At 34.0% G+C, this 22691-nt stretch overlaps 2 protein-coding genes across 2 annotated transcripts in view; one reads left to right on the top strand and one right to left on the bottom strand.

The window, feature by feature from the left end:
* The window catches only part of LOC133193185 (guanine nucleotide exchange factor DBS-like), a 37802-nt gene extending 28410 nt beyond the window's left edge, over positions 1–9392 (bottom strand). The window contains exons 1-2 of the mRNA XM_061329157.1: positions 8930–9392; positions 547–633 (exon numbers count right to left, since the gene is read on the bottom strand). Of these exons, the coding sequence (XP_061185141.1) occupies positions 547–633; positions 8930–9353 (511 nt within the window). The 5' untranslated portion in view covers positions 9354–9392. The remainder of the gene's footprint in view (positions 1–546; positions 634–8929) is intronic.
* A 6502-nt stretch (positions 9393–15894) lies between these two features.
* On the top strand, positions 15895–22646 carry LOC133193377 (dynein light chain Tctex-type protein 2B-like). The gene is made up of 5 exons (XM_061329318.1): positions 15895–16047; positions 19899–20032; positions 20406–20475; positions 21022–21085; positions 22302–22646. The coding sequence occupies exons 1-5, from the start codon at positions 15977–15979 to the stop codon at positions 22347–22349; spliced, it is 387 nt and encodes a 128-aa protein (XP_061185302.1). The 5' UTR covers positions 15895–15976; the 3' UTR covers positions 22350–22646.
* The last annotated feature ends 45 nt before the right edge of the window (positions 22647–22691 follow it).

Genomic DNA, 22691 nt, shown 5'->3' with positions numbered 1-22691 from the left:
GGGAGACTACATCTAGTACACTGTACTGACTTACCTGTGATATAAGCATATCTAGACTGTATGAGGGGGGCTTCATCTAGTTCACTGTACTGACTTACCTTTGATATAAGCATATCGAGACTGTATGAGGGAGGCTACATCTAGTACACTGTACTGACTTACCTGTGATATAAGCATATCGAGACTGTATGAGGGAGGCTACATCTAGTACATTGTGCTGACTTACCTGTGATATAAGCATATTGAGATTGTACGAGGGAGGCTACATCTAGTACACTGTACTGATTTACCTGTGATATAAGCATATCGAGACTGTATGAGGGAGGCTACATCTAGTACACTGTGCTGATTTACCTGTGATATAAGCATATCGAGACTGTATGAGGGAGGCTACATCTAGTACACTGTACTGACTTACCTGTGATATATATATTTCAAGACTGTATGATAGAGACTACATCTAGTACACTGTACTGATGTAACTGTGATATATGCATATTGAGACTGCATGAGGGAGGCTACATCTAGTACACTGTCCTGACTTACCTGTGATATAAGCATATCGAGACTGTATGAGGGAGGCTACATCTAGTACACTGTACGGACATTCTTGTTCTTCCATCAAGTCACTCTCTGTAAATATAACAAGAGGCCCATGAACCACAGTGCTCACCTGAGACACTTTAACCCTTTTAATTGTCATTAGCTGATTTTTTTTTAATTTCACAAAAATTCTGACTTCGTATTATGAAACAAAATCTAGCCCTAAGAGAGCTATGACTTAATAAAAGTTGAATCCACACAACGTTGGGATGCTCAATATCAATATGATCAACATGGCCCTGTTGTTCTGGAGGAGATTTTTTTTTCCTGTACACATGCATGATGTAGAATTTGGATGTCCGATTTCAGCCCAACCCTAATATCTTGGCTTATAATTTAAAAAAAAAAATGCTATGTAATGAAGCTTTCACATAACTTTCATCTTTTCTTGCACAGAGGTTCTTAAAGAGATGCCATTACATTTTCACTAATTCTTATCTCCACTTGGAAGAGGGTGTGGCCCTTAATTTATATAAACTTAAATCTCCGTCACCCAAGAATGCTCTGTGCCAAGTTTGGTTGAAATTGGCCTGGTGGTTCAGGAAATGAAGATAACAATGACAACAGACAAAGGGCAAATTTCGATCAGAAAAGCTCACTTGAGCCTTTCCTTCAGATGAGCTAAAAATGAAAGTATAATATGTATCTAGACCTGTCCATCTCTCACTTCATCTGATTCCCTTTAGGTAAGTTCTTTAACTTCCCTAATTTTGAACTAATCCCTAGGAGTACAAGCTGCTTAGCTCCTCTAACTCCAACCCTGAGAGTCAAAGCTACTCAGCTCCTATCACTCCCAAACTTAAAGTCTACTACTCAGCTCTTATCAATTAGAGAGTCAAAGCTACTCAGTTCCTATCATTCCCTACCTGAGAGTGAAAACTACTCAGCTCCTATCACTCCCACCCTGAGAGTCAAAACTACTCAGCTCCTATCACTCCCAAACTTAGAGTCAAAGCTACTCAGTTCCTATCATTCCCAAACTTAGAAGTCAAAGCTACTCAGTTCCTATTCACTCCCAAACTTACAGTCAAAGCTACTCAGCTCCTATCATTCCCACCCTGAGAGTCAAAGCTACTCAGTTCCTATCACTCCCACCCTGAGAGTCAAAGCTACTCAGTTCCTATCACTCCCACCCTGAGAGTCAAAGCTACTCAGTTCCTATCACTCCCACCCTGAGAGTCAAAGCTACTCAGCTCCTATCACTTCCTCCCTTAGAGTCAAAGCTACTCAGCTCCTATCACTCCCACCCTGAGAGTTCAAGCTACTCAGCTCCTATCACTCCCATCCTGAGAGTTCAAGCTAATCAGTTCCTATCACTCCCACCCTGAGAGTCCAAGCTACTTAACCCTATCACTCCCACCCTGAAAGTCCAAGGTACTTAGCCCTATCACTCCCACCCTGAGAGTTCAAGCTACTCAGCTCCCATCACTCCTACCCTGCTTTCCCTTGAGGAGTAGTTTTATGTGCAAAAATTCAGTGACATGATAAAATAGTTACTAAGGATTCAGGCAAAAGGGACCATGATGCTCAGACTTTTCAATCTGTGTATGGATAATTAAGATTGAAGTGATGTCTAGCTAGTCAAGACTTAGAAGTTAATGAGTTAGCAATTAATTGTCTGTAGATCTCAGAACCTTGTATTGAGTAAAGGTCATTTTAAAGTCATATTAGCATGATGAAGATTTGATAAAGATATATGTAGGAATGGAGTCGGTTAATTAATAGATTGGAGCTAATGTTGTGGGATAATTTTTCATTGAAACAATAAGCTTGTATTCCCCATACTCTCAGAAGATGGGGGTGCTTTTCTAAGATCTAGACAGTACATAAACTGGTATGAGGATAAAATCTTTAATCATTGTCAAAATGTATATCAATTAGTGAACAATTTATCATTAAAGTTTTCACAAAAATTTTCATTAAAGTTTGAATTAATACCCTAAGTGACCAAGCGACCCATTCCCTCTTGAGCACTAACACAAATAGTTCCACACTAATTAAGCTATTTTTCCTCTTATTTCTACATCATCCCTTCAAAGATGAAGCTTACCCAACTTAATGCCAAATCAACAAGAAACTTATAATGTCACTATGCCAAATTATTTAAAATTATTTAAAATTACAAAGGACATCCTTGTCCTTGTCCCAAGCTCTCAGAGTATTCCTCTAACATACTGAACACTGGATTACTCCCAAACAATTCCTGAGTGCTTAATTAACAAATCTGAATCCTCCACCTACTAATCAAGGATTCTGAACTCGTGATTACTTAAAACCTTTTCAGTATGGAAACAAAGATGAAGAGTGAAGTATAAGACCCAGGACAATTACACAATACATACAATATGAAGTCTACTATAGCACATACTGACAGTAAGGAAGAAATATGATGGCCTTGTGTAATTCTACAGTCAGAATGGGAAGCTTAGCAAAAACAGCACTTAACAGACATTTATTAAATCAATATAGTAAATCAACACCAATCACATGTTAACTTATATCAAACACCATGATGGCGTAGTTATATCTACTTCTGATATTTTTCTAGGAACTGGACTTAACCAGAATTAGTTCTCATAAATAAATAATTCTGAGTCATTGTACACAGGGATACAGATAATGTATTTCCAATATCATCCTGGTTTCTTGACAGCCCTATATTTATATATTGGATCTCAGACTCCTATAAAACTATCAAAGTCCACAGGGAAATTGTAAGGTTTCTCTGTTTTCTTATTTAAATGTCTCTTGAATCAATAAACCTATCAACGTGCACATAATCTATTGAGGAAGTGGAAAACCTTTCAAATAATACAGTGATTAGGTTAACAGATTATATTAAGACTGAAAAAAAAAACTTTAGATCCACCACATAAAAATATGGAATCTTGGTCTTCCATCGGTGGTAAACACTTTCATCTAAAATTGCAAAAAATTACTCTAATTTGAAAGCTTTAAATATTAATTTGCATCTTTTTAATCATGAGGCACATAAGATATTCAGGACTGAAGACGCCCCCATTTCTTTATTACATTAGGAAGTCTACATGCTTAAAAGATATTACTGTAACATTTGGAGGTAATAATTATATGTTAATTAACTAAAAACTATGCAACTCATTTGTACGCTAGTTGCATAACGGAGCTTAAAAAAGTAAAAAATTTTAATGAATAGGGGCTTAATCTACTATATAGGTATTTCCATTTTAGCAAAATGAGTAACTGCTTTTTTTTTTTAAACTTTTGTTTGGTTATCTTGAGAATGTTGTTTGGGCAGCCATATGCAATTTATGGAGGATTGTGGGTACTGAGTTTACTGCAGAAAAAAAAAATCTATAGGAGTAATGTGCAATAGTCTGAATTTTCTCTTCACTCAGGGGTTGCAGTAAGAGCTCGTTGCCCTCACTATTCACTTAAACCTTTAAACAATGAAATTCTTGTTTCAAACACTTATATATGAAATACAAGGAAATGTCAAAACAAGCATGATCCCAACTTTGAAATAAACTCTGATATCTTGAACCTAGCTCAGATATCTCAAATATCTTTGTCCCCCTGAGATTGAGACACCTAGCTACCAGAAAATAACCATTATTCATTTTGATAACTATAGTTTTTTTTCCCTAAAGTTAGAATTGTTGATATGAGAAGAAATTTCCTAACTTCTTCAATATAAAATTGTTGAATAATTTCCACTTTCCATGAAAATTTAAAAAAAAAAATCATTTCACAAGATTTGGGGTCAGCAAGGAGGAATTAAAAGAAATGACCTTGACATTGAAGATATCCTTATTGCACACTCAGCACATACTTACTTTTTGTCCATTTAAAATCACAACAGAATTAGAATTAACCACCTTTTTTGTACAAATTTCAATCATTATTATGATGTCCAATTTGTGGAGCATAGACATTTTTCATACAATGCTAATAATCCATTTTCATGATTTTGCATTTCCACCAATGGGCATATTTTTTTTTTTTAATTTTCACAAAAATCCCCTAGAAATCTCAGTATATCTTTTCACATTCAAGGTGAAATTTTTTCAAAATACATTTGTATATACATCCTCACATCATGTGCTTGCATATCTTGTTACCTGCAAATAAACCTCTCAATATCTATCTGCCCAGGTAAATGGATACATGTGCCTGAAAAAACAGTCCATGAATATTTGTTCCTTCATGATATCACTTTAATTACACTTTTGATAGCTATATTATATCTTCCTTGTCCAGGCCCAGAATTTAATACCTCGATTCTTAATCCATCACAGTAAATATATACATACAAAGTAGCCAGGTACAAAACACAGGTGAAAAATATATACACAAGGTAGATAAATATAAGACACAGATGTAAATAGCTGACAAGAGAATACCTCAAAGCAAAATGAAAACATGTACTACAATTATCCACATCAAACAAATATTTGATAAAATCTCACCTTCAGCAAAAAACTAAGCATTTGTATTTACACCTTACAGGTAACACATGAGCAGATAGTTCAAAGGTGTGTAATTTGGTTGGAGGATAAAAAAGGTTTAAATGTCATCATTAACCTACATATTGAGTTAAACATTGCAGATGACCAGTGACAATTAATGTGATGCATGTATTTATATTAATTAATGATAATCGTTAATGTTATTATAGTTGATAATGTGCAGGTGGGAGAGAGCTGATTTCACAGGTCAAAAGCTATAATTACAAAGTAAACAATGTAAACACTACATGTGCATCAGGATTTCTCAACTATTGAACATAAAATCAGAAATTAACAGAGCAAAACATATGTCTCTATGCCTGTACTTAATGTATCATATACACCTGTTCAGTCCTAAAAATGTACCACTTATTACGTCATTCCAGAGCTATGTCATCCTGATTTTTGTAAAATTTGGCTGTCTAAAGTTAATTCTACATTTAAGTCGCCCGCAAGCGGAGGTTTAAAAGAAATCCATCTTTAGAAAAAACATACAATTCAGGATTTAACATATCCATTCCAGTTTGATTTTACATTTAGCGACACAATTCTGCATCCCATATTGAAAGAAAATGTGCTGTGAAATCGCAGTCGATGTCTTATAAGAAGAAAACTGGTGATGTAAACAGAATGCGATCATAAAAGAAACATAGATGGTTGTATAATTGAGGATAATGACAGTGTCTCATTTGGTGATCTTGACACTCACCAAATTGACTGAAATACATGAAAATTTTGTCTCGCTTATGAATACCAAATAATAATCTCACAATAATAAGATATAAGATGTCACGAAAATAAAGTGATCGATCTCCAGTTTGATTTTGTTTCCTAATTGAATTATTCTATCTTTGAAAAGAATGGAATTTGTGGATAAACGAATATGGATAAAAGGCCTTATTTTTTATTTCTGCAAGGTAGACTACTAGGGGCTTGATTCCATAGACCTTAAAATATAAGTACATGTAGTTTTATTACAGCAATTCTTATCGTTCATTTTGTCTACACGAAATAGTAAAAAGTCTTCCTAGAAGACCCTTTTTTTTTGCCCAAATCTCTAGAATCCAGAAGCTTCCTGGGGCTTCTTCCCCTGGCCCCCCACCAGGGCTTTGCCTCTAGGCAGCCCCATACATTTCATATGTACTGACTGTACATGAAATATCATGTATTTTTGACCCCATTCATGGGATCCAGGTGGTACACTAAAAATGCTAAAATTCTAAATGCTGCAAAAGTTGCTTGCAATAATTTATTCACACTATATACATGAGGAGGTTCATTTTTTGATTTAAATTTTGGTTATAAAATGAATCTTTTATATTGATTTTTGATTGATATTTTGTATAGTTTTTTGATGAGCAATATACAGTACCTTCACATAAATTTCATAACTTTCAAAGTTCCTGTACAGTATTTAGGTCTAAAAATTATCATATATATGAGGCAGCCCCCTTACCCCTGCTAATCAGTCCCCCCCCCCCCCCCCTTTTCAAATCCTGGTTTTTATCAATTGAAACATTGTAAAATAACTTCAAGCAAAGTTTCGGTAAGCTATTTATAGCATCTTACCTGATCAAGCTCATTAAGAGTTAATTCACCTTTCGATCAATGATTTCATTCAGGAATTTCCCACAATCTCTGTACTACATATTTAATGGCTTATCTCTGGTATAGGGGTCCAGGATTTTACAATCACGAATAACCATGACGACTTGTTTATCCTAATGTTTACATGTGTACCATTTTTAACTCCAAACCAAACAACAGACATACATCATAGTTCGAAGAAAACTCATTAAATTTTAATTTATTTCATTTGAAGATAAATTTTTGACATGACAGTTCAACATGTGTTGGGAGCTGAGACAAGCTAATAGTCGTATTGACCAGGTATAGAAATCTGTGACAATATTTCCTAACATGGGGAAAACAGGATCAAAGAATTTGAAGCATTTAGCAAAACTTTAACAAGAGGCTCACGGGTGTTAACGGTAACCAGAGGAACTGCAGCATCTATTGTTCAATGTAACTTTAACCTCAGTACATTTTAAGTACAGGACTTGAACCATAAAGCATTTAAGTAATTCTTCAACACAACTTTCTGTCCTAGATCCTAGATGCATGCCACTCTATGAGAAATTATTTTTAAGATGAAATGCATTTTTACTATATTGTGCATTTTGCTCTGCCCTGGGGCCTTGAATAACAGTTATTTGCTTGTCATTGCTATAAACTCATTTTGTCTCAAAGAACCTGTTTGCTATATATGGTAAAAGAAGATTTTTAAACATGAAATAGTCATAATTAATTGCATATAGCCTTGTCCTTCAACCTGGACACTTTGGGAAGGGTTCATCAATGAGGCACCTTTGCTTGGTTTTAACTATGTATTTCACCATGTCTCTTATGTAAGTCTATGCTTGCTAGTAAAGAAGAAATTAAAATTTTAAATGTTGCATTCTTTTATGCCATTTTAATTCCACCCCTATGGCGGTGGTGGTGGTGGTGGTGGGGGGGGGGGGGGGATAGTAAGTTCACAACTTTTGTAGCCCAATAATACAAATAGAGGCTCCACACTGATTTCAGTTGAAATTTGTCCAAACAGTTCCAGATTAGAATTTGAAATCATTTAAAAAGTTAATGGACAATGACGGTTGGCCAGTGACAGCAATAGGTCACCCAAGTGACTAAGGTGACCTAAAAAAAGAGATGAAGGTGGCTCAGATAATCCATAAAATCAAACAAATCATAAATGATCATAAATGATAATTATCACTAGTATGTTTGTTCTTTAAAAGACTAATTCAGATTACCAAACTTCTAAACAGGACTTTCAAAGGGTATTTTCCCACTTGCTACCTTTAATCAACTCCCTTTTCCCTCTCATTTTCATTAGCTGGTCTCCTCTGAACTTTCTAATAACTGGCTCCTACACTCAAAACAAGCTCAGCATACTATCAACTTAAAATAAATTTGTTTTTCATCATAAACTCCACTGTGGGCTATTGATCAATGAATCCTAATTCTAAATAATAAAAGACTTGACAATAAGCAGACATTGTATGATTGTTATATCCAGTCTCTCCAGGCTTTCAGGCCTCTGGGAAGATAAACAATAAATCACTAGATTAATGTTCAGCATCAGAGACAATATATTAATTCCTGGATCTCCATAAACCTTTCCTGAATCATCTGTGCAAGCTGTTGACAGTTCAGTGTTGTGTCTGGTAATTCTAACCATAACAACAAAAAACACCTCTCCCTACAATATACGGTAGCGGACCTTGGTGTAAATATGTAATCATTTAAAAATTTATGATTATGATTAGCAATAATACTGACGGCAATATAGGTAGCATCATATGTAAAGTGAAAATTGGAAAAGCAGTTATACATCAAGTCTACCAAAAACCAAAATGCTGCACAGCTACAGTGGTTTAAGCCAATTTGAATTTTGGATTAAATTTACAAAAATAACTAAGAAGCAATAGACCAATTCAGTACTTCAATACTTTAGCACAGGCAATACAGATCCCATATTTCTTGCAATCTATTGTGGTATAAACGCACAGCACTATTTGGCCAGATGAAATAGGTAAACCATGTTCCCTCTATGGTAATTTTATCACCTATCTGTCCCCTTCCCGGTTATATGATGGATCAACTAGTACATGTATTGTAAACAAATGGGAGTTATCTCCCCGAACAAAAAAATTTCAAAATTCTTTGTACTTAATAAAAATAAATAAAAGATCCACAGTATATGTATACATTATGAAAGTATTTTCTCAGCATTCATTAGCATCCCCTTCCCTTCTGAGTCAGTTCTTTGACATTACCTTGCTCAACCATTTTCTCCTTTTTTGAGTGCTGTACTCGAGCATTGAGTTTCTCGATGATCTCCTCTTTAGTGTTTTCTTCATCATAGTCGGGTCCCCACTCAGACTCACTTGTCGTATTGCTGTGTTGGCGATGGTGACCCTTCACAAACATTGAAGGAGCCGTAAAATAGGATCTGTCTGGACTCTCGTCCGTGCACTCATCTGTGGAACACTGAGACGAGCTGTAACTCCTAGGAGGAAGTCTGAGGGTGTCATGAACGTCGCAACTCAGCGGCTGGTCCAAAGTAGAACTCTTTCTTCGGAAATTCTCCAGGAATTCGTCAATGTCATGTTCCACTTTTGACACTTGTATCCCTCCAGCCTTTTTAGATTTTGATGACTTGGACTTCACTGTATTTACATCTCTTTTCCCTGTTGCCATGGTAATAAAAAGTTATCAACAGGAAGTTAAGGTTTGGTCTGCATTGTTTTCATTAATCCTTGATCCTCACAACACATTGACCCAATTTTTTAAAATATGTAATGCAAACTAAGACTCAATGCTCAAACATGGGCACAATAAATGTATCCTTCATGGTAATACTGCTGGTCCCCCAAAAAATTGTGTCCATACAAATGTTGCCAATTTTATTGCTTTTTACTTAATACATTGTGTGCACTGTTGAATGCTTAAAAAATCAATGAAACTGCAGCATCAAGAATTTCTGGAAAACATGGTCATTCAAGGCGAGATATTTATATCCAGAGATTGCACTAGCATCCTTATTTATAAGCACAAAATATAAAATCTTAGAACTTTTTCAGGGATGCACATAATATCCGTTTTAGTTTTTTGATGTTGACTGACTGATGTTGAAAGCTGTACACACTACTGTGATGACTCATTCCTCCATGCTCTGATGGCCATTACAGGTAACTGACTCCCAAGGTGACAAACCAAGCATAGCAGCCAGTCCTTCTCAGAATCTCAGTTCAAACAGCTTCTCTGAGATCAGGCCGCCAAAGGGAGTCAGTCACAGAGGAAAACTAAAGTCACAGTAAACTTAAACGTTTCAATTCCAGTCAAGAATGACAAATGAATTTAAAATGTCTTGTAAAAGTTTTATGTCTGCACTACATGACAAGAGAGAAGGTGTATCTGTGATGCATTGTGATCTGTAACATTAGTGAGGGACATGAAAATCTGTGTTACTTTGGGGCGATTTTAGACAGAGAGGTTCCTATTCTGTTCTCTGCTAGACAGCTGACGTCCTGATCAATACGGCCATGTTACAGTACCTCTGAATAATGCTGTATTTATATCATTGATCTAATGTATCAGCACGGATTTAGTTTACATATATAGCTTGTCTTATCCATGTTAACGGGGAAACAACATTAAGATAACTTGTCTTCACGTTCCATCAAATTGTCACAGTCACTATATTGCTTATGGTTAGAAATTTTTAAATCAGATATGAAGTCAAGCCACATAGTAGAATCAGAATGCAACTGAATACTTTCATTTTCTTTAACTTTATAGCAAAGATTCAGCACAACATTTTCTGAATCAGCAAGAAGACATGATAATGTTACCTCTGATATTCAAGTTCCCAAGCTTATTGTTTACTGCTAAAGGCAATGTACTCCGAGGTTTCGAACTTCTGACATTCACACATCATACTTTACCACTTCACCATTCTCTACAAGACAGACACACTGCCAAATTCTGTTCCTGTCCGTCTTTCTTGTCAACAGTAACCTTTGTCTTTTTTCATAAAAAGAATACCAACATGTCTATTGCCCTATTGAGGTATCAACTAAAATGTTTAAATAATCCAAACCTAATATTAATAACCTTTATATAAATTTACCATTGAATTCAAAGGGAAAACATATTACAAAAATCTAGTTTTTATTTGATAAAGTGTTTACCTATAGATATCTAAGTAACTTGAACAAGGAAAAAATATGGTGACTAATTTAGATGACTTCATGACTTTCATAGATAAAACCTGTTTAGCTGAAAGTACGCAGCTATGTTAAGGCTTCCCGAAGCTTTAAAATGCGCTCAAAACATAATATTTCACTGCGAGGTCGGTTTTGGTTTTAATTTCTAAGTTTTGTACTTTAGTACATCCAATTTGTATAGAGGGTTCCCTCGGCTTTATATTAACATGTTTGTTATGATATCACATGACTTTGTTGATCACGTGACGGTCATTTATAATTTTTCGAAGTGCTTCACATAAATCGCTTCGGCGCAACTGATTAACACAATAATTATTAACATTTTGTTATATAAATAAACTCATCGTTTCCTTGTGTATCCGAAATGTGCTTGGGAAAAGTCATAGTATTACTTGGGTACAAAATGTATCGTGAGGAATTCAACTTACCTACAAATTTGAGGGTATTTTCCACAAAATATTGTAATCTGTATTAAAACAAAGCCATCACACATTTTTCCCAAGCAAGATTCAGTTAGAGAACAACCTCTTCTTACAGATTTTCACAAAAAATCTCAGATTAATCCTCATTAATCACCTGCGCCAGACTATTTTATACACACAAAATAAATTCTACCTCAAACCACGGGGTACATTTCAAAAGGAAATTTTTCGAAAGCATTTTGAACATGATGAATTTCAATCAAGGGTACGTAAGCGATGTATTTTTAAAATATTCAGACATATAAGACTTAAAAAACCTTTAACGACCCTTGTATTTTGCAAAAGTTATCTAGCATTTTACATGCAATTTAAAATAAAGTGTAAAATTCATGACACTCTCCCCGTCATAACACCTCAAGTTGGCATTGACTTGACGTCATTTTCCATTATGACGTCATATTTTGGTAGTTCAGAGGAGTGAAGGGACAGAGTGCACTGTGATTTTCTATGGGAAGCCTTAACCTACCTGCGTAAGAGCTGAACAAAATTATGTGAATACCAAAAGTTCATTTCCTCTGAAAACTTAGGACAGAATCCACAAAACAAATCAAACAGCTTTGGTCTTTCTGACCAGACAACCACAAATATTATAGATATATATATTTTTCATTAAATAAAAAATAGATACAATTAGCTGTTAATATGAAAATATGTCATATTCTGTCTCCCGTGAAGACATATTCATAAGTGTCTGAATCACTTAGGAATGGATCAAAGGCACATTTCTTTCTTCACTATTCATCTTCACACTATTCACTTCATTTGACCGGCCCTTTCTCTTTACACCCACCCAATTTTTTCCCCCATTTTAAACATGACAAATAAATGCATCTTGTTGCACATGGAATAAATATTCATTGCTTAAAGTTTACAGTGATATATCCATTCATGTGGCTTTAAAATGTAAACTATGTATGTAAATGTGTATTGAGTATTTGGCTTTACACTTTTTATTACAGTTTTAGGAACATGAAGTCAGAAATCTATCAGTGATGTAGATTCTTATAATGTATGTTAAGTGGAATTAATTGTTTTAGCTCATACTGATTTTTTTAAATCAGTTTTAATTTTAAAAGTTATGAGACCTTTTCTCCTTGTACAAGTCTATATGTAAACTAATAAAAAGTTGTCTGAATCCTTCAGGTAAATTAAGAACCCAAAATTTGACCAACATTATAAAGAAGACCCAAGACCAACATTTGTTTTAAATTTTTTTTTTACTTGGTCTGGATTTTTCTGAAAACCTTCTCACCAAGGGATGTAAAACAGAGAATTAAATTAAATCAACCTTTAATTTGCATATATGATATTTTGCACAATTAAAATTTATTTTTGACCTTATTCGTCATTTGGGTAACCTAGATTTATTTGGTTAAAGTTGAGGTAGAAGTAGCTGGATGGTTCCCCTCTCGACAGTAAAGACCTATGCTTCTAAATTATTTCTTTCACTTTCCCCACCAACTAATCATCTGTAAGTATTATTATGTTGAATTGATACCTTTGCACAAACAGTTCATGTTTAATATAAAACATATACAGTGAAACTTGTCTAATTTGGGTGTTGTGTAATCCAAAATCTTGCTTAATGTTAACTTTAAGTCCATTTCAGTAAATTCATTTGTTTAAATGTTGTCTAATCCGGAATGATGTCTAATCCAGCCACTTTCTTTGGAACAAGTGGTGTCTGGATTAGACAAGTTTTACTGTACTATTATGATGTTATCAGTGGCGGATTTAAAGGGGGGGGGCACCCCCCTTAAAATTGTCAAAGTTAGCGTAAATCATAGTTTAGTCGAGAAAATGTAAAAATTTCTACTTGGTAGACCTCATTTTTACCTACAAAAATCTCTAGAATCCAGGAGCTTCTGGGGGCTGCGGCCCCCAGACCCCCTGCCTAGTTTTTGCGCCCCCTCTAACTTCAAATCCTGGATCCGCACCTGGTTATATTCACATAATAGTTTTCTATTGCATGGTTATCTCTCCAGCAATTATTGCAATGTCTCTTGCTCTTGTTTACATATTCATTACCCTTCCTTTCTAATTCTTAACTCTAGCTGCAACCCCAGAAACCATTCCCAGATAAGCCTACAGGTAGCATAGCTTTCACCTTCACTGACATCAGCATGGCACAGGTGACTGACATTATGTTTATAAATAGAACCCTAGGAGACTGATGCATAAAACATGTATGTAAATATGTACATAAATTTCATTTTATTATAGAATCATTGTCCAACTATGTAGAATTTTATCTCTCTTAGGAAAATTTATACAATAAAACACAACTGCAATTATGTCCTTTTAGCAGTGTTTAGTGGTAGTACATCACCATAAAATTGTGAGAGAACAAATTGTGACCTTGAACTTGAATGTTAATTTCAGCATTTTTCTAAATACCTGAGAAAAGATTTCAATGTTACAAATTTAGAGAACATGAAAACTTTCTTGCCTTAATCATGACTAGAGTACATGTGTATATATAAGGAACAATTAAGCTCATTAGGTTTAGACATTATTTATTTAGAAAGTTCATTCTCAGTGGAAGCTCAAGAAATTCAGAGAGAACACATTCATTCAGAACTGACAAGCTTCCCCACTCCCCACCCTCTCCATGCCACCTCCCAGACAACAGCTTATTCCAAAGTAGTTGTAAGGTCACCTTGTATGTCTTAAAACTCCACAGATCTGATAACCAACAATTTAAAGGATATCTTGTTGAGAGGCTATAGGATTCATAAACATATAAGTGAGGGCAGGAGGTGTGTGGGGGTAAAGTTGCCCCCCTTTAATGAGGTGCAAATGATGTATCAAATCTATTATCACCATTCAAATGAAAACTGCTTTTCATGGGAATTCCAAAAATTGACTTTCAATTACTTATGTTTCAATGTAATGAATTAGATATCATTTGATGAATTCAGTAAAAATGATGACTGGCATGATGAATTAATAAAGGATCAAATTATGATGTTATTATATAGTTAACACATTCACCAACCCCTGAACAATTCAATTAAACAGCCTTTATTCAGCTAATATTAGCAAATACATGTACAGTGGTACCTCGGTATATTGCCCTCCGTTATATTGCCACCCTCGCTTATTGCCAGGAATTCTCGAAGAACGGATTTCCCCCTGTGTTAATACACCCGTTATTTTGCCATTCCCGCTTATTGCCATCCGCCACTGGTTTTGGGAAACAAAAGGTCAAATTATGTAAGGAAAACACTCGGTTACAATGCCAATTATCTAGCGCGTGTCGGTAATTTGGACACCACACCCGTGCTTTGACAGTGGTTGCGGTGAAGCGTGACTGGCTGGACAAGGAATTTAGCGAAATTAAAGATAATCGTTGTATAAAACTCAAAAGTAGCAATGTCTTTGGCGTGTGTTTATAAGATAGAAGATTATTTCATCACAATAATGCAAACGTCAGGCGAGAGAAAGCGTACAAGTTTGGATTACGAAAAAAAAAGATTGATCAACATTCGATCTATTTGATTGTAAATAGCCGATTATTGCTTATCATGGATAATGCACAAAACCACAATAAATGCAAGAATTAATTTGTATCCCCTTAGATTAAGAAACCATTCTGACATGCGACTTACCATTCGTCAGTCATGATGCTTTAACAAACGAACTTTTTAACTGATTCAGAAATTCTTGAGACGCTAAAATAATCTACTTTCAATTCAGATGAAATTAATGAAAATTCTCAAAACTTTTTTTATACGAAGAGGCCATAACAGCCACTGATATCTTTTGTCATTGGTTGTTAAATTCTTGGAGCATGACGAAAGGAAATTGATGTGTTCAATATTCTGGTATTTTATTTCTTTTCAGTCAATATATTGTAAACAAAGAAAAAAAAAACAATATTAATGACTTTTTTCCCCAAAAAAGAAATGAGAGCTGTCCCTGTACACATGTAACATAAATAGATTGTAACTGAAATAAATTACGTAATATATTTATTTTGTTTTGATAACCAACTGAATTGTAATTTATGGCAGAATTCGTTATATTGCCACCCTCGCTTTAATGCCAAAATCTGTATTGGACAAAAGTTGGCAATATACCGAGGTAGCACTGTATGTCACTTAATGTTTATTTTACTAACACGTCTAGCTTGACTTAAGTTTGCAGGTAATTAATTAGGCCTACTAGCTCAAATTGAGATTCTTCAAGAATCATATTACAATTCCTGACAACTAAAAACTATATGCTTTCATTGATAAAAATAAGATAATGATTCACAGCATCCTAGAACAAATCGATGTCATCTTAACAGTAGCGGGAAAATCGATGACACGTATACCTGGCAAAATAATGAATGAAAACTCACTTGAACTTTGATAAATGATCCTGGGTTACGTGGCTATAACCAAAAATATTCAACGATATTTCTTCTTGTCTCTAAATTTGTCACTTAAACACATCTTAACGTTCAACTACTATGAATACACACCTTCCTCCTACTTCAAGTTCAAAACACCTGCGAGGTCAAAGTTGAGAAGTCGCACTTCCGGTTTCTCCCACAATGCAACGTTGTCAGGGACTCCATTTTCACTTGTTTTGATGAAGAGGTAACAAAAACCACGTTTTTAAGATGACTGACACTGCTGTTGAGGACACGACCACTAGTAATACATATATCATACGACCGAACTTCCAGCACAAGTTAGTATTCCGCGTTTTTTTTTTTCATTTAAAGATGTAAAAGTAGGGCAACTGGTGAACATAAGTGAGCAAGTGCTTCATTAAAGAAAGAATACAGTACCTGCAGTTAAAAATCTCAGTCATAGTTTAAGGTATATATTTTTGATGCTTTGGATTTTTCCAAGTGTATAAGATAACTTCAAGAGACTTCAAGCCGGACGAAGTGGCAGATTGGGATCACATTTTATGTAAAGTCATGCACATGTTACATGCAGAACTGCAGCTCTGTTGGGAATAATTTAAAATATTCGAACAACCATACATGTATCATAGAGCTACAGGTCCACCCATTGAAGAATTGATTTACCACAACTTTTTCCATGTGCAATTTTGGGTATTATTTTTCACAATATGTATTCCCTCGCCAAAAGCATGGTACAGTGTATCAGTCAGTAAAATAAAATATATATTTTACCTTCCTTTATTTCTTTATCTTTCAACAGTTTTAAACAGCCCCATATGAAGTCTTAATATCACAGTTTCTACTCCATTACATTACAATATGAACAGGCATAACTTTTAACTCTTTCACATGTTAGGCCACATAAATTTAAACTTTAGATTCTCATCCTAATATTTGCTTAAAAATTGGGGCGAGTGGGCAGATTTTACTTTTTTAATTGAAAATAACACATAAAGGTTTTTCTTAAACAATATTTTCACATTGCCACATTGTAAATGCCAATATGGATAAATTTGAAATTATAGAAAATTCTTCTTTAAGGCTGTTCAAAGTAAATTCTACGTTTAACGTCACCTCTAAAGTTCAAAACCTATGAGGGAGGGAGGAAAAAAATAAACAAACAAAAATTTTAAACAATTGTGAATTTATTCAAATTAACCTATTCAGTACACAAAAAAAAAACACTATTGAGTAATAAGAATATTGGATATGACATCTAAGTCTAATTTCCCAAGCATAGTTTTTCCTTAGTATGTATATTGGTTTGAATCCTTTTGTGAGCAAACAGTGTAGACTAAATGTGCAAGAGAGTGGCTTTTAACTAGGCCTCATTTGTCATTTGGATTTATATAGCCACACGTCCATGGTACCCTGTAGGGAAATGCTTCTTCTAGTGGGAATAGTTGATCGATATCTACTGTACAATTAAAATTATGATGACAATATTTAATATGTTCTTAAATTAAAAATATCTTGAAATTAAATTATGCTGTATTTTTACTCATAGTACAGGGCTCGACATTAACGCTTGTCCGGTACCAGTGAAAAAAAAATACAGACAAGTGAATATTGCTGGGCACTTGTCCCATTGGACAAGTGCATTTTTATGTAAAGAAGTCTCTAAATATTTAAGAGAATGACTGTTGAAAGTTTACCGGTACTTTAAGATGGAAACAGTACATAAAAACCGAACTTCGATCCCGATATAGATCGCTAATGTAATTGAGTACACTGGATCGGGATCGAAGTTCACTAATTGCATTCTGATTCTGTTTTATGTTGGCAGCATTTATGTTGTCAGGACAGAAAGTCTAGATAAAATTTTGTTTTATGTGTTTGTTGTATTTATAAATAACATCATGCACATGTAATGGACTTTATTTTTAGTTTTTCAGTTAACAGTATTAGATCTTTATTGAAAATTTTTCGGACATGTAAAAAGTTTTGCAATTCTCTCAAAATACAATGAATAGTTCAGCCAATATAATCACGAACTAAGAGTCTGTAATACAAAGACTGACAAAAAACTTAACAAACTAGACTTTGTCATTAACTTCAATCATGAAACCATCTATTTTTTTCTTACATTTATGATCCCATACTGTTTAATTCACTAGTTTTCTTTTAATAAGACACCAACTGCGGTATCAAAGCACATTTTCTGTCACTACGGGATGCAGAATTAAGTCACTAAATGTAGAACCAAACTGGAACAGATATATGAAATTCCGAATTGATTGGTTTTTTTTTCAAAGACGGATTTCTCCTAAACCTACACGCGCGGGTGACATTAAACGTAAAATTAACTTTAAACAGCCTTACAAAATATTCACAGTTTACACACATACTGGCGGTACGGCACATGCAGTGCACTTAATTGCTGCTATGAAATGAGGCGTGGGTCCCAATATATATAGGCCCTAAATTGCACGTTGTTGCTCTACATGGTAGTCACCACTTCTCATTGGCTTGCTCCAAACACTAGTATGTTTTATTTTGACCAACAACTTTTTTTTGTAAAAAAAAATTTACAGATTTCCACTGTCCTTAAACAGGTACATTCAATTTTTCATTCTTGACACATTCAGTATTGTTATTTTGCAAACCACTTTACCAGTGTCTAAAATATTGTATAAAATAGCCTATTCTGAACATTTCCTTAGAAATATTATCATCTAAATTTTCTTTTAAAATACAAAATAACATACGACTGCCAATCACTGCAAGATTATGTAAATTTCTTCGTATGTTTTGCTATTTTAATCCTTAGTTTCTGTGAGTTTAAGATAGATAAATGCTGTCTCATTTTGTGCAAGATCTATAGCTGATGCCATTATCTCAGCCAGTGTGAGCTAGATAACATCAGTTGATGATTTTTGTGTGAAATAAAACTCATAGTGCTGGTCATGCTCTCTCAGCACTGTCTCAGGGATCACCAGTCTAATTAGAATTAGACACTAGTCTACATTTTATTATTTGTTTTGCTGTAGGATGTAATTTTAATTAGACTGCAAGGATCACACCTGTTGATGGTGTTTCAAATATCAGTCCACTCACTGTGAGATATACCTGATGCTGCTCTTTGGTTTTTGTTTTATCAAAACAAATTGATGTTTTTCCTGAGCTAACAACTTTTGCTTATAAAAAATTAAATGCTATCTAAATGCTATAGAAAATGCCATAGTTAAAATAAATTTAAACTGTCTGTTACCCTGGCGCCTCTCAATTCACAATTTTTAGTGGGGACTAACTGTCACAGTCCCATTGTCCAATAAAATTCTAGAAACATTGCTTTAATGTTGAAGTTTTACTTTCAATTGAATGAGTTTTATGACAACTTATTTATTCAACTATGGAACAATGTAACCTTAATATTTGGCACTGTGTACTAGCTATAGGTGTTTATTTTAGTACTTGCTCAGTTCACTGTTGTCTACTTCACTTTTGCCCACAATTTTCAACAGCTTCATTCAACCTACCCATACCAAAACACGTACAGCAAAGACTCAAGAACAAAGATTGATCACTAATACCATACACTGATAGTATATAGGTAGTACTTAGTACTTGAGGAATGAGGATACATTTGGCAATGGTTGTTACAAAGTATATCTGGCTATTTGTTATTTCACATCGTTTTGTTGATTGAATAAAAAATATGTTAACGACAAGTCTACTCTATGTAAATCTGTTTTTTTTTAGGTTTATCTGATATATTGGGCATCTTGTTCTTGCCTCTCATGATTAAAACAAGATAAATTCTCAAGGCCACACACCTCCACGGAGTTAAAAATAAACCTGACACAATTCTTACAACTCAATACAATATATCATTTACAATATTAAAACAAGGGTAACATATGCCCTCCCCTGCTGAGATATGTTTCTCAGGTCTAGTGTTTGATTACAGGGTACTTTCTTTGTGGCATGTTTTAAGTCTTTTACTTCTGTCATAGCATTTTACAAATATATTATATATACACAATTGAAAAACAATTCACACGAGATAATTAATTAGATTCATATGATTTTTTTTAGGGAAAAATTCTCAGAACTAATAAGTATGTCATTGAAAAGGGGGAACTTTATTTCTTATGTATACACATCAGAATATGTGGTTGTATTGTAGGTTTAGACCAGTGATTGTGAAAGAAACCATACATAATGTACTGAATGAGCACCTCAGTGGGAAAAGTTATGATTCAGAGGAAACCACAGAGTGGACACGACAGATATCAGATGATATCAAACTAAAGTTAAAAGGTAGATCAGATATCAGATGATATCAAACTAAAGTTAAAAGGTATAGGTCAGATATCAGATGATATCAGAGTAAAGTTTAAAGGTATAGGTCAGATATCAGGTGATTTCAAACTTAATTTAAAAGGACAGAATTTATATGATATCAGTAAAGTTAAAAGGTAGGACAAATATCAGATGATATCAAACTAAAAGTTAATATCAGACAAAGGTTGATATAAAATAGATCTTTAATTTATGAAATGAAATGTATATATATAATAGCTTGGATGCTTTACTACTATTGTGCTCATGTTTAAAATAAACACATACATGTAAAGAAAGTAATAATAGGAGATCTTAGATACAATCTTAATAAAGGATTTATCACTTTCAGATCTTGGATATGACAGATATAAGTTTGTTGTTCAAGTGGTTATTGGAGAGCAGAGGGGAGAGGGGGTCAAGTAAGTATGGCAATATTCTGCAGCGTTTAACTTGTGAAGCTCAAAAGAATAGATGTGTGTTTCTCTCTGGTCAACCACTTAAACAAGTTTGACTCAAACTTGTCAATTGTTTAACTCTTGTGTCCACATTCTTAAGAAGATATCATAAATTTCACTTCGATCTTTTCCCCTTTGATCTCAAATGAATAAGATTTGATTTCTCATCATCTATCACCTCTACAGCAAGCATGAGGTGAAAGGTCAAATACCCAGTAGTTCCCCATCTATTGTGTCCACTACATGGTTAGGGACACACAGAAATTACAGGCTAGTTACTTTATCCCTTTGCAACTTTGTTGAAAGAGAATAAAAGATATTTATACATCTATTATATATTGTGTCAAAGAGACCTTAAGAAATAATCTGTAATATGTAGAATCTTCCCCTATCACTAGAAAGAGATTTAAGTAACAATAACTCTGTGTTTGGTTATTTTAAATATTTTTATCTTGAGCTGTAAAGACCATTAGGTGGATTCTTAAATTATTTTTACATTTATCATTGTAGAATGGGATGTAGATGCTTCTGGGACTCAGATACAGACAGCTATGCTCAGGATATATTTATGAATGTAAGTGAGGCATCCAATTTAATGAGGAACATGTATGAATGAGTCAACATTTGCCTGTTAAAGTTGTATGTAATAGTGGTGTTCCAATCATCGACTATAATCGGAAATCAGTCGATTGCTGGCATAATCCAAGCGCTCGATTACAAAATGTTTATTCCGATTAATCAGGTTATTTTTTTTTTATTTTACAAGCGTAATAGTTTTTAAGCCCAATATTCCAGCTGCGACTTATCTATTAACTTATTTGTGTATTGTAATGGTGCAGACGAAAGGACAATTGTATTCATACCCGGGTAACAACGCTCAATCCCGGGTATGGACGTACTTTGGATTCTGCAAAATGAACGAAAAACCAGCTGGACCACCACAGAAAGTCGCTATTCACCCATTCTTACCATTTTTGACAGACTTTGTAAATGTCCGATTATAATTGATAATTAGTAAGTTACAGCAGCCCAATCATCGATTATGAAATTCTTATCGATTCCCATCACTAGTATGTAATATGTGTAAGCAATCAATTAAACGAGTACAAGTTTGATCCAGGAAGCATGCCAATAAAGTGAAATCATATGACAATTGAAGAGCAAATTTCATGATTCACAAATTAGTGAAAAGATACAAAACAATACAATGCTGTTGTTTGTGATTTAGACTTGTTAAGAGAGACCCCCCCCCCTTCCCCTTATACAATTGTGATGCAGTAAAGGATAACAGTCATCTTCTAACTAAGAGAGAGAGAGAGAGATTTTTTTTATATTTAAAGTCAATTTATCAACAGATGGTGTTGATAAAAAAAAATGAAAACCAGTGAAGTTAAAGAGTAAAAAGAAACAAGATTTGACATGGGTCAAGATAGATATTACTTTTAAATAAGAGTTATCTCTCTTACAAAGGGTCACTCCTTAAAATTTCCCTAAATCTTACTGGTTAGTGCATGCATAATAATACATGAATCTTACTGGTTAGTATATTGGTTAAAACAGTGCATAAATCTTATTGGTTAGTACAATGCATAATTTTATTGGTTGATACAATGCATAAATCTCATTTGTTTATACGATTCATAAATCTTATTGGTTAACAGTATGTATAAATATCATTGGTTAGTACAATGCATACGAATCAGGTAGTACAGTGACTAGGTAAAGGTTATTTTTAGCACAGTAGCAATGTTCAAAGTTAATTTATTCATTGACAATTTAATGTTTTTCAGGATTCTATATTTTGCGTGGCAGCAGCATTTGGATGTTTCTACTACTGAACTGTGTGATAAAGAAACTAACAGACTTTTTCAATAATGATGTTGTGACTGTGGATTATAGCATGAACAAGAAATATTTATAGTTTATACATTACTATTGTATTTAAATGTATAATATTGTGAGAAAAGGTGTTTAAAACACTGAATTCTGACACCTTCTTCGGTGTTTAGTGATGTTTAATTATTGGTTTCTGTTAAATAAGGGAAATTTATGATTCTACAATGTCATGACACTGTTTACACAATCCATAAATTTACATTGTTTATTGATGAATTATTAAATATGTAAATTATTAATTGTTTGAATTTGTATTTTCAGTTACATATTTGGTTGATTTCTCT

Source organism: Saccostrea echinata, unplaced genomic scaffold (assembly GCF_033153115.1).
Source record: "Saccostrea echinata isolate AGI-Se365-2 ecotype Australia unplaced genomic scaffold, CSIRO_AGI_Sech_v1 ptg000001l, whole genome shotgun sequence".
NCBI classification, from domain to species: Eukaryota; Metazoa; Mollusca; class Bivalvia; order Ostreida; family Ostreidae; genus Saccostrea; species Saccostrea echinata.
Note: the sequence above shows the minus strand (reverse complement) of the source record. Positions and strands in the feature narration are given on the sequence as shown.

Bases quoted from the DNA above. Each gene is read 5' to 3' on its own strand.
- LOC133193377 (XM_061329318.1), top strand. From the start codon at position 15,977: ATGACTGACACTGCTGTTGAGGACACGACCACTAGTAATACATATATC. The intron at 16,048-19,898 runs GTTAGTATTCCG...GTTGTATTGTAG, and splicing joins CGACCGAACTTCCAGCACAA to GTTTAGACCAGTGATTGTGA. The intron at 20,033-20,405 runs GTAGATCAGATA...TATCACTTTCAG, and splicing joins TATCAAACTAAAGTTAAAAG to ATCTTGGATATGACAGATAT.